The 12900-nt window shown below is 41.2% G+C and overlaps 1 protein-coding gene across 4 annotated transcripts in view; it reads left to right on the top strand.

Moving 5' to 3' along the window:
• The first annotated feature begins 1855 nt into the window (after positions 1-1855).
• dock6 (dedicator of cytokinesis 6) overlaps positions 1856-12900 on the top strand; it is a 31828-nt gene continuing 20783 nt past the window's right edge. The window contains exons 1-12 of one of the 4 annotated variants that reach the window (XM_080905956.1): positions 1856-1885; positions 4221-4308; positions 5674-5852; positions 6060-6128; positions 6398-6524; positions 6945-7157; positions 9001-9086; positions 9207-9273; positions 9538-9687; positions 10788-10868; positions 11083-11239; positions 11801-11931. In XM_080905956.1, the coding sequence (XP_080762082.1) occupies positions 5767-5852; positions 6060-6128; positions 6398-6524; positions 6945-7157; positions 9001-9086; positions 9207-9273; positions 9538-9687; positions 10788-10868; positions 11083-11239; positions 11801-11931 (1167 nt within the window). In that variant the 5' untranslated portion in view covers positions 1856-1885; positions 4221-4308; positions 5674-5766. Of the gene's footprint in view, positions 1886-2152; positions 2609-4220; positions 4309-5673; positions 5853-6059; positions 6129-6397; positions 6525-6944; positions 7158-9000; positions 9087-9206; positions 9274-9537; positions 9688-10787; positions 10869-11082; positions 11240-11800; positions 11932-12900 lie in introns of those variants that run through there. The other 3 variants (XM_080905953.1, XM_080905955.1, XM_080905954.1) reach the window with 3 other exon arrangements.

Below are 12900 nucleotides of genomic sequence, written 5' to 3'. Positions count from 1 at the left end.
TGTGTGTGTGTGTGTGTGTGTGTGTGTGTGTGTGTGTGTGTGTGTGTGTGTGTGTGTGTGTGTGTGTGTATAAACATTATATATAACCATTGAAGGTGTCATGAAAGGTTATTTGGTGGCTATTTGTTAGCTTTTCTCTGGAAGGTTTTAGTTATTTTGCCAGTTTCTATTGGTTCTAGTGATGCTCTGGAAGCAGACGCCAGTTAAAAAAGAAGTGCATAATGATTTTAATAGGACTCCCTGGTGGGGCTGGATATAGAGGGGACGTGCCCTGGCCATGGGCGCGTGGCAGCAGAGCAGGTGGATGACGGGCAGCTGAGTTCTGGCTCTAAGGGGAGGGGAGGAGGGGCTCCATTTTGGAGGACTCTTGGGGTTGAGAGAGACCCTGAAAAAAAGGCAACCCCATCTGGAACTGAGGTGGGGGCTCTGGTGTGAAAGAGATCTAGTGGGTGGTGTCTGACACTCTCTCTTTTGTTCTTTGGTAACACAACAGTGATGGTGGTGGTGGTGGTGGTGGTGGTGGTGGTGGGGGCTCTCACTGCCGTGGGGGCTGGGCACACAAACAATAGTGCCGATCTAAGGATTGAAAGCCTTCGATGAACAGAAAGGCAAGGAAGCAGGCAGGGAAGGTGTGGACTGAAGGATAAAGCAGGAATGGGTTCAGCCTACTTATAGGAGGTGGGTTTTCAACCAGGCAAGGACGTTGCAATGTCACATAAAGACACGGTACAAATACTAAGTGAGCTCATATTGAAATGCTTGTTGCAGACATTTAGAAATATACTTACTGTAGCTCTTCAGGTTATGCCTGAGACGTGCTGAATACACACATGAATGCAGGGCAGATAATAGAATTTTTATTAATAAAGGAATCAATTATAGAGAGCCCCATCGTCCAATAAATTAGAATTTGTTGGATCTTGGGGCAGAGGAGAATGAAAGATGAGTGTTGGCATTGTGGTGGAAGCGTGCCTGCATAGAGGGAGAGATGGCGAGTATGAGCTTCATTTATTTTCATTAGCAGTGTCTATGGGTCAGAGTCATGCCTGCTGCGAGCTCTAATGCAGCTCTTGAGTGCTACATGCATACATAAACATATATCCTAGAGACATCTGTCTTTGCTCAGCTACAGCCACGCTTCTGTCATGCGAGGTTAATTTTTCCTTGGTTCATTCCTTCTCTTCCCATTTTTCACATCTCTGCTCTACAGTTCTTGCCATTCATCAGCCATCTCGCAGAGGACAGCCGAGTACCTGCAGCAGCTCTCCAGGGTGCTGAATTGGAGAACTGTGGGGTAGAAGGAGTGAGAGTTGGGTGGCGGGGTTGGGCTGCAGCACTAAGCATGGCTATATAATTTCCTCATAGTAGGCGTGGGGTATGGAATGGTGATTGCAGGCAGGCAGACAGGAGGGAGATGTAGACCTGCCATTATCATAAACTGAAAAGTCCTCCATTAGAGGGGAGAGTCAGGGCCAATGTCATTCCTTATGTGTTCAAATACGACAGAGAAAAGAGCTGGTCAAACGGTAAGCTTAAAACATCGTTAGTATCTCCCTTATAGGTGTTTGCCTTTGAAATATATAAGTATTTTTGTGCTCACCAGTATGACTTTCCAACACGGCCAGTAAACAAAGCTGTAGTCCTTTTCTGTCTCCTTGCAGAGGTCAAATTTACAGATTGAATCTTAAAAAACACCAACCAGGCAAGGCTTCCCCTTTCTGCAGTCACGGTGAACAGCCCCATCTGCTGGTTTACTGCAGGTGTAACACGCTGTGTTGTCTTGAGTGGTCAGAGCAAGTTGAGTTGGCATGCTGCTTTGTGCTTTATGACGCATGAACTGTGTGGCCGCCCCTGACAACAGCAATGAACAAAACCAGTGAAAACAGTGAGTCCTTTTCCACCTAGTTATTAATGACGGTCAAAGTCATGTTATCAGAAAACCTTCTTTGTGAAAGTAACAGGACTTGAAATGTTTTTGGTCCACTTCCTAAATTTTAAACAGAAATGAAACCAATGAAACCTAAACCGATGTGGATATGCGGCATGAACAGGTCGCTCTAAACCGGTCAGGTGAGATTTCTGCGTTAGCAGATGGTAGACATGATAGCCTCTTTGTGCAAAGTGGTCAAACTGACGCGGAAGGATAGTGAGGCCGGACGTAAAGTGATTTTTTCACAGCATTGTACAATTTTAAAGGCGCAGATCAGATTTTGTAATGTTAAAAGTTCTTACGTGTTTAAAAAGGATTATTGGTTATGTATACTGAAAACGTAGTGTTGTAACTCTGTTTATTTTGATCGAAAAACCAATAAGGAAAGACGATCGCGTTTTATTTTGAAATAATACCGGATGTAGTATAGGTATGCTTTACAGCACGGCCGCGGTTCAGCTCCCGACCGCTAGGAGGAACAAGTAGGGATCCCTGCCCGGTCCCAGCGTGGAGAAGGAAGCGGTCTGAGAGTCCGCATCCCTGCACAAGCGGGACAGAGCGAAACCTCGAGAGGAGCAGACCACTTTCAGTTTTTATTCGAAGACTTTTCCTTACATGGGGACGAGAAATGTCATCGACTCCGAGCGAAAGGAGGGCTTTTGCGCATAAAATCAACCGGTGAGACAGTGACAGAAGTTATTGTTTAACGGCTACTACACTGCCGCTTGCTTTGCTTGAGAATGACCTGCAGGAGAGACGGTGCATATAGCCACTAAGCTAGGATTTGTAAGGTATCACAAAGCATAAACCGCTTGGTATAAACACACCTGTAGCCTAATACCACAAGAAAGGGGTTTAGTCACGTAGTTTGCGCTTTCTTAATGGGTGTCTTGCACTTTTGCGAGTTTAATAACCTGTTTTCTACACGTTGTCGTAGCATCGTAAGAGCTTTGTTGTCAACAATGATTGGGCTACTTAAGTAAAACAGCGCCGAGCCAAAGGCTGCTCTGCTATTAAGGTGTGTACTTTAAGTGGGAGTATTTGTTTCGGAGTAATAATAAGAGAAAGACTTCGCCTTGTGGGAATATATTAGTAACCTGTTTCTACATGTTGTAAACTGGTTCTGCCTCTCCGTTAAAAGTGGTGCTGCATGCGTTAGAAATGCACTGTTTCATCACACTGAACATATGGTGATCACATTCCAGGTAAAATTGTCAAAACTCGTCACACCTGTCACCCGAGTGTTTGAATAACAACTGCACCAAAGCTTGTGTGGGTGTGTGGAGGTGTTGGTAGGGAAGTAGCTCCCTGTTTGTTACAAGTGTTTCCCCCCCTAGCTATTCACCTCAGCTTCAATCAGTTCATTTTATAGTCCGTTTCATCAAGAAATAAACATGATGCTACATTCTGATGTAAGTGTATAATTTCTCTATAACGCATCCTAAAGAGGAATTCTCAATCGCCCACCCCATTCCTAAAATCCCGACTTTTTAGTGAGACCAAGAGCATTGTTTAGCGCCGGATGCAGGAAAGGGTGGGAAGGGGTGTTCTGGCTGTTGACTTTGCAGTTGATAATGTTCCTTTTTCCTGTTTTAAATGGAGGTGTGCAGAGAAGCTGCAGAAGCTCTTTCCAGATTGCCAGTAATGTAGTACTAGTTCTTAAAAGTTCAACCTGAAAGAAATGCATCCTGATTTGTCATCACAAGGAGATCTTAGCTCTGTATTGGAGATGGAAGTGGAGGTCACTAGTCTTAAGGAGTCCTTGTGGTTTTGATTGATGTATGACATGAACCTTAGCAATGTAATCACAGCAGAAATGTTGAAGCCTTTGCAGCTGTGTATATGAAAGAAACAGACATGTGGTTCTAGAGGAGCAGCTGCTTGCTGTCTCTGGGAAAGGATTGTTTTTTTTTTCCTTCTCTCGCTTTGTCTGTCTTTAAGCCTCCCTTTGCCGTTAGTTCATAAAGGCCTGCTCTGGCTCTGTGCCTGCTCTGTGAGATCAGATCGGGTCCCTTTTCAGAACAGCTGCTGCCCTTCAGCATTGCTACTAGTACCAGGAGATGAAAACGGTGATAAGGGGTTCACAGATTCTGTGGGGTAGGATTTGAGAAAGTGCAGACGTCACTTCCTGAATAGTTGTAGACACTTAAGCTGTTAAATGTAAATACTTTTTTTTTTTAAGTAAAAATAAATAAATAAATGTGAATGACCTCTTACATTTAATTGGATTTTGATTTTGTTATTTGCACCCATGTTTTATTTCTAACCTGCAATCCTTTCTATTGTTCAGGACGGTTGCTGCAGAGGTCAGAAAACAAGTGTCCAGAGACTATGGCTCACCTCAGTTGTCAAAGAAACGAGGAGGCGCGCACCACCCTGTGAGTCACCCTGTGTTTAACCTCTCAGAGTTACTGCCCGGCAGCCCTGAAGCTCAAATTAGTCAGGCCAGAAATGGATGGGTGTAACTTTGTAAATGAGTACTGAGTTTAGATACAAGGAGGAAGATGTTACTTAGGTGATTGCAGTTTTAATTAGTGTTCACAGCAAGTGGCTTTGAAGCAAGCATACCTGCTCTCACTCAGCTGTGTTGTTCTACAGCTAGGCAAGGTCTCACCATGAACGCTTAAGAATAGAAGAAGGGATGGTTATATCAGGTGATTTGTCTTGGAAATTGTCTTGTGTCTTGTTATAAACATGCCAGTATGGTTTCTAATTAACCCAGAAGAAATGTAGAATTCTCTGTGATCTTCTAACAGACAGTCTGGTAGACATAGGTTGTGGAGTAGAGCCTTGTTTTTACTTGCAGTGAATTGGGCCATATGAAAAAAAAGATGACAACAACTTAGGGTTTTTTCCATTTAGACAGGGGCTGTAGCAGTAGTTCCTGTGGGGGATTCTGCTTTTGATTAAACAGATAAAAAAGAAAGTACATGCCTTGTTCAAAATTGAGAAGTGAAAACCAAAACTGTAAAAGAAATGGATAACCTTGTTTAGACACAGTATTTTTCTTTCTTTTTAGCTTGCATAGAGATATATAGAGATATATATGTGGTACAGGAAGTTTTTGTTTACCAACCGTGTGTGGATCTTTTATATTTTTCTGCCATTCCTGTCGTAGTGGGTTCCCATATTAAACATGGCTAGTTTTTAATAATCGGATCAGCATTTGTGAAAGTAATCTCTTGCACTGCGTTTTATTGTTTGGTATCAGAACCATGGTTTTTGCTGTTGTATGTCTATGTCATTAATAATTTGGGATACTCCTAATGGGGTCTTCTCAAACAAGCTTTGGCTGCGAGCACAGAAGCCCTACCCATGTGCTGGTTAAACCTTTTGTTTGGGTGCGACAATCAGTCAGGAAAACAGTTGAATTAAAAGGGAGAAGAGAGCTATAAGGTTGTTTCCGACAGAGGATGAACTCAATAAGTTCAATAAGTTCCAATAGTAAATAAACCTGGATTATTTTGAACGGTTAATCATCCAAAGCTACTCTGATCCAAGAGTAAATATAAGAAGCAAGAACGCATTGAAGTCTCTGACATGATGAATTTAGTGAAAAATGCCAATAAAAATGTAATAACTCCCCAGAAGCTGATTTTTTTCCTGTGAATGCCACTTAATTAAAAGATAACCATTGCTTTCACATGTTTACGCTTTCTGTGATTTTGTATTAAAGTGGTAATGCTAGAAATTGTGGGCACATCATAGTAATATGTACATAATAGTTTAATGCTGACTGACAGCTTCCACTGACGGAGGTGGTTGAGCCGGTGGACTTTGAGGAGTATGTGAGCAGTCATGCTCCCGGGGTGGAGCCCGGCCCTCTCAAGCAGCTAATGGAGTTCCCGTCAGATGACCTGGAGCTCCTCCACCTGGACAAAGACTGCAATACACTGGAGCCCCCACTGCCTGAGGAAGAGGAGTAAGTCCGCTAGTCTGCTAATGGCCAGCACAATCCTCATACTAAACTCTCAAGTCCCATTTATGGTCTTGACATTACTACACAAGCAGAGCTTTAATATCACTGTAATGGATAAACATCACTACAGATAGGAACAAAGCCTTCTCTCTGTGAACATAAATATTAAAAGCATGCTTTGCTCAATTATTCATGTGTTTTTCAATGTAGCTCGCTGGATTCCAGAGTGAGAGATGCCTTGGCTGTCTACACAGATGACTGGCTTGTCATTCAAAGAAAGTAAGTGGTCACAGTAGGGGTGTCAGCTAAATAAACCTACAGTATGCGTTTCATCTATTTTGTAATAATGTGCGCCACATTTCTGTGTTCACTCCACATGTGATTGATTGATTGGTAATTTATTTCAACATGTGAACAATATACAAGTACATTTAGAAAAGAAATGAGAGAAAAAAAATATACTATACAAATTACATACAAAAAAACATTCTGTGATTGACAGTTACATTATTAGTTGGACAACTCTTCTTCTTCTTCTTCTTCTTCAGATATCAGCTCTATAGCACCACATACACCCCTCACAACTCTGAGCGGCAGAGGGAGAGGCAACGAGGGCTGGTCAAACAGACCTTTGAACTGGATGAGGCTGCTGCAGCTGAGCGCCAGGAAGACCAGGTAGACGACTGCGATGTTCAAAGACCCTGTAATCTTAAATGCTGATGGGCGTTCAGTGAGGTTAGGTTCATGAAACATGTTTTAGTATTGCCGGGAGTAAAAGTTTTCCAGCTGTCACACACTAAAAGTGCTGTCATTTAATACACAGGCTAAGAGATAGAGTTGCCAGATTGCTGGGTGTCTCATTATCACAGAGAAAGGCAGTATGAGTTGTATTCTGGTCAACAAGCTAATTATATGAAAAATGACTAATGGATAAATGTCTTATCCATTATCTATTACATTTTCCCCACATGAGTCATATCAGATGGGTAATGGGATATGTAGCATTGTAATTCTTATAACACATCTTTGCCTGGAAGGGGGAAAAAATCAAACAGAAAAACACATGACCTCACCTCTCAATCTTGTGTGGTTCAGGATGACGCAAAGCGGCGGTCAGTCAGCATCGATGAGACTCCTCGCGGCAGCTGGGCCTCCAGCATCTTTGACCTGAAGAATTCATCTCCAGACGCTCTCCTGCCAACTGTGCTGGAACAAACAGCTGCAGAGGACATGGACCACCGCAATACAGAGGCACGACAGCAGGGGCGCCACAATGACCTGCTTGGCCTGTTCCCTCCCCCTGATGAGGTTTGTATTTGATTCTCTTATATCTGACTCTGTTGTGGTTTAAGTTAGAAAAAACAGAGCAAATTAAAAATGATCATGATTTATAGCTATGATCACACATTTAGTTTAAATAAGAGTTATTCAGGATTCTATACTGTCAACATAGGGTTTGGCTTACATGCTCCATAGTGTAGTGGTTAACACGTGTATAATATGCTTAAGATCCTGGGTTAAAACCAGGAGGAGACTCATATCCCTGGGGTTATTTGAGGGAATCCGTCATAAAAAAGTCTGTGCCAAGTCAAATATGCAGATGCATCTACTCTGGTAACCCCTTGTGAATAAGAGAACAGCTGAGAGAAGCTTTAGGTTTACTCTGTTTAGAGGAAACACATCACACTGATAATGAATGCTTATCACTCCGGGTCACAATTTCCTGGTGAGAAACATTCTATTATAAATTTTGTGGCAATAAATACCCATGATTGTATGAGTATTACCCATTAGTGTAATATTTTGGCACACAGAGCAATTTCCACGGTGCTGATTTCTCTGCATGGAGCCATGATGAGTTGTAACTGTAGATGAAAGTCAGACACAAATATGAGGCCGTCATGGAGACGAAAATTCAAATTGGGGGTTGCCACAGAGCAAATACAGCAACATGTTAGAGCAATACTGGGAGCATTGACAGAGGAAGCTATAACAGTGGAGGGAAAAAAAGAGTATGCTCATAAGAAGGATGAAATCAAAAAAGCTATATGAGCAAGCTAATGTTTTAGTTTTCTTTGTGTGAGATATAAGACGTCAGCAGGAAGCAAACATAAGCGTCTGTATCGTTTGATTCTGAAAGCTCACTTTGCTCATTTTGGCTGAAACACAATGCTGCAGTTTTTGAACTAAATCTGGGTCAGCAACATTTCTAAAAGTCTTTTTAGTGGTTCTAAAATGTCTTATCAGTGCCGGCGTTAGGCATAAATGTTGTAAAAGTTTAAAACTAAAACTTGTTAGTGTGGATGTACCCTGAGAGTTGTTTCTCTCTTATGGTTCACCCCGTGAGAACCTTGAAACAGCCCACGATCTAATTATTCTGTTATCAAAAAATAGATTTTGGAATTATCGATCTTAAGTGCAGCGTTTCTGTGGGCTAGTTGTGTAATGAATTAAGTGCAACAGCTTAGACTAGCAGCACACTGGAAGTACTGAAGGAACTTGGAGCTGTGTAAATGGTGATATTGCTGGTTTTCCACCAACATGGAGTCTAGAACTAGTATCGTGGCTGTGGGAGAGACTTGAGCAAGACATTCAGCACTGATTCAACCATGATTTCTGGTGGACAGAAATTAACTCCATAGCTAGTAACGTTGATTTGGTCATAATGTGGGCTGGTTAGATAGACCAACAACACTTCATTGGTGTTCAAAAAAAGGCATTACTGACATGCACGCTAAAATGAAAAAGTAAGCACCTTTTTTAGTCAGTGACAATAAAACTGTATTTATCATTTCCACTCCTAACTAAACAGTGCTACGAATTGAAGGCAAACCAGACATCTAAAAGAAAAGCACTGACCACACAGAGCTAAAGCTGCAGGGAGCAGAAGACTCTGGCAGCAGAGTTTATAAATGCCGTTGCCATTTGTTCAGCTCAGAGCTATTGAATGTTCCCATAAAGTGAATGTCCATAATGTCTGCAAATCCAGCCACTTCAGGAGAACTGTTTGCTTTCCTTCCCTCAGTGTTCTCCTTTTCTCACTCATCCTTTTTTTATGTATGTGTACACTTCACTGTTTCTCTGCCACTATGTTGCCATGACATCTGTGTAAATGCTATGCCGGGGTCTTGTTTTCCTTTCTGTGTGGCAGGATGAAGCAGTAGAGAGATGCTCTCTTCCTGAAGTGCCCAAGGAACATTGTGGCCAGAGGATCATGGTCAAGTGTTTGTCTCTGAAGTAAGGAACATTTGGAGTCTTGCTCCTGGCATTTGTATCTTCATGCTCTGGTTATTATATTTATTACAAATACCCCAATGCACTCCTTATTTGACATTGTTTATTTTGTATGTTTTTCAGGTTTGAAATAGAAATCGAGCCAATATTTGGAACACTCGCCCTTTATGACATCAAGGAAAAGAAAAAGGTTTTATTTCTTTTTGTTCCATTTGATTAGTTCTTATTTGGCATAATGAGTCTTCTTTCAATGAGTTTCACTCTGTAAAACCACTTACATAATGCTGAGCTCATACTTCACTAATTTAATTTCCCTCTTCTCAAAGAGGCCTAAGTGGTCTTGCGGTTTAGATCACTGAGTCAAAACTGAATTAGCATCCCTTGACGTGCATTTCCATTATCATCTTTCCTTCCCCTGCCTCCTCTGATTCCCGCTTATCTTTCCTCCCAACAGATCTCTGAGAATTTCTACTTTGACCTTAACTCGGATCAGATGAAAGGACTCCTAAAACCCCATACACCTCATGTCGCCATATCTACATTGGCTCGTTCCGCCATTTTCTCCATCACATACCCTTCTCCTGACATTTTCCTGGTCATTAAGGTACTGAAAAACTCAACTACACATGTACAGTGCTGGGAAAATGCATTTGATTTGTTTCTTAGTTTTTGGCATATTTGTCACAATTGGATGTTTCAGATCTTCAAACTAATTTTAATATTAGACAAAAATAAATCAAGTAAATAAAAATGCAGATTTTAAATGATAGTTTCATTTATTAAGGGTAAACAGCCATCCAAACCTGCTTGGCCCTGTGTGAGAAAATAATTGCCCCTTAAACCTAATAGCTGGTTCTGCCACCCAAGATAGCAAGAACTGCATTCAAGGATTTGCCATAACTGGCAGTGAGTCTTTCACGTCGCCGTGAAGGAATTTTGGCTTGCTATTTTTTGCGCAATTGTTTTAATTCAGCCACATTGTAGGGTTTTTGACCACGAACAGCTTACCATTTGGATTATGCACATTTATGAAATGCTGTTTTGGTTTTATGCCACATGTAACAGGGTTCAAGCCTTCCAGTAAGTTCAGCTTTTGTCTCATCAGTCTGCAGAATTTTCCTAAAGGTTTTGGGGATCATTGCGAAGCTTTTTGGCAAGTATGAGATGAGCCTTTGTGTTCTCTTTGGTCAGTGGTGGTATTGACTCTGGAACTCTACAATGGGTGCCATTTTTGCCTAGTCTCTTTCTTACTGTCGAATCATGAACTCTGACCTTAATTGAGACAAGTGAAGCTTAGAGTTCTTCAGATGTTTTTCTGAGTTCTTTTGTGACCTCCCGGACCTCCTCCTCCATTGATGCATTTTAAGATCTTTTAGCCTGCTTCACCTGGTCATACAGGTTTTATTTAAGTGATTTCTTGATTTTCTTGAACAGTAATCAGGTCTGTAGAATGGGCTGGCCACTTGGGTGTGGCTAAAAAACTAAATACAAAACTGCATTTTGTATTTACTCAGGTTATTTTTGTGTAATTTTAAAATTCATTTGATGATTTGAAACATGTTTGGCAATTATGCAAAAAGACTAAAAAATCAGAAAAAGAGTGCAAATACTTTTTCACAGCGCTGAACATCAACAACAAATATTACTTTAAATCACATAATTGCTCTCAGTGAGTTAAAAGTGCATTTGCATGTGTTTTTTCAGCTTGAAAAGGTCCTTCAACAAGGAGATATTAGTGAATGCTGTGAGCCCTACATGGTTATGAAAGAATCAGATTCATCTAAGGTAATGGAGCCAAAATGTTCTTTAAACTGTTGCAATGCTCAGAGCTTGCAGCCGCCATGCACGTGGGACCCTCTTACTGTCTAGTCACAAGAATTACTCAATTTTGTCAGGGTGGCTGCAATATTTACTGTCGTCTTTGGCAAGCCAATACTGGCTCTTGCAGATGTTTTAGGCTGTTCAGTATCTTTTCAGATCATATTTTGTTCCACTGCAGCACAAGGAAAAGCTAGAGAAGTTGCGCCTTCAGGCAGAGCAGTCGTGCACGCGTCTCGGCTGTTTTCGCATGCCTTTTGCCTGGACGGCCATTCACCTTCTCAACATCGTCAGCAGTGTGGGAGGTCTGGATCGGTCTGACCCGGACTCTGATTCTGGTACTGCTGATTATATACATATATTTCATTGATAATTTCACATGTGCACGTACACTGATGAGCCACAACATTAAAACTACTGACAGGAGCATCACCGTGGTAGAATGGAACATGATGCTGGGAAACCTAACATTCGTGTAGATGTTAGTGTGATGTGTGCTGTCCACTTAAACACTGTTGCAATGTCAGCAGCGTCTCGCAGCTGGCCAGTGTGCCTTACAAAAGAAAAAATGCTCGGGAATTGCTTGAGGAACTCAAAAATCCCAAAATATTGCCCTAGTTTCTGCACTGTGCATATGTGGAATGCATCGTCACTCATCCAAAGGCCCCACACTCCAAATCTCACAGGGTCCACTGCTAACTTCCTGGATTCAGAAACCACAAAACACAATCAGAGGTCGTGTTTCCGGGTCAGAGCTGTTTTAGCACCTGGAATGGACCTACACAATATCAGGCAGCTGGTGTTAATGTTGTGGCTGATCACTGTATGCAGACCATTTGCCTAATTACAGTAACAAATGTCTCCTGTCCCTATAATACACACCTTTGGGTCACTGCTAGAGCGAAAAGGTCATGGAACGTGGAACGAGAGAAAGAAGAAGGGGTTCGAGCGGATGAGCATCGGTGATGACATGTGTAACTTTGCCACTTTCCGTCCTGCAACACTCACCGTTACCAACTTCTTCAAGCAGGTATTTAGAAGTGCACATGTGTAGATCTGTCCTTACAGTGAGGTAAACTACCCATTATTTGAATGGGGTAGTTGAATATCACTATAGAAACAAAAGGTGAGACATAATAAATAACTGCATAAAAAGTAGAGTTTCATTTTTCTTTCTACTGTCAACAAGCACTTATTTAAAGGTAATCAGTGGAATTCTCTATATATTATTGTCACATTGTTACTTTAAATAATGACAAGTGTCCAGAGAAAGTTATTGTCTTGTGAATTGCTGCTATATAAATAGAATTAATAGTATGAAATTAACAGTATCTAATAAAAGACATGGGAATAAATAAATAGCCCCAGTGCTTTAAAACTACTTTTTCTACTAACCTTGGGCAATACTGTCCATTTAATTATTAATCTTTTAAAAAAAAGATTATGCTCTCTGAGCTGTTGCACCATAGTTATCAGTGAATTGTTGTGAAAGCACAGTCTATGCAGACATCCCTTTTTATATAACTGTGAATCAAGAGTGCATTTCTTTCCAACGATGGGACACTTGTCACCATAACCTGAAGGCAACCCTGTTTTTCAGACCACTTATATGCTATATGTTATCCTAGTAAAATCCATTAATGTGGTGTGATTTATTAAAGTCAGTTGTCAAAAAGCCTTTCCCTCCAAAATGTTAGTTTTTATAAAAGTGAAAAACTGCAGCCTGTTTTTACTCTTTTTAATTTAGTAGAGACAAATGAAACAAAGCCTGTGAGCGTGTCCGCTATGTGACATACTCCTCTCACTGCAACATGTTTCTAACACACCCTCTTAATCATGGCAGTGCACTTAAATTGTCAGTGCTCTGGTCATTCTTCTAAACCTGACTGCATTTAACTCCCTCCCCAGTGTCCACTTTTAGGGTAAGACTGAACTGAACAAAGACGCTGACCTATTCTAAATATATATATTAAAAAAAATCCATATAAGAGGGATGATC

Source organism: Rhamphochromis sp. 'chilingali' (genome assembly GCF_963969265.1).
Source record: "Rhamphochromis sp. 'chilingali' genome assembly, chromosome: 15".
Taxonomy (NCBI): domain Eukaryota; kingdom Metazoa; phylum Chordata; class Actinopteri; order Cichliformes; family Cichlidae; genus Rhamphochromis; species Rhamphochromis sp. 'chilingali'.
The sequence above is the reverse complement of the archived record's forward strand: the minus strand, read 5'-3'. Positions and strand labels throughout refer to the sequence as shown.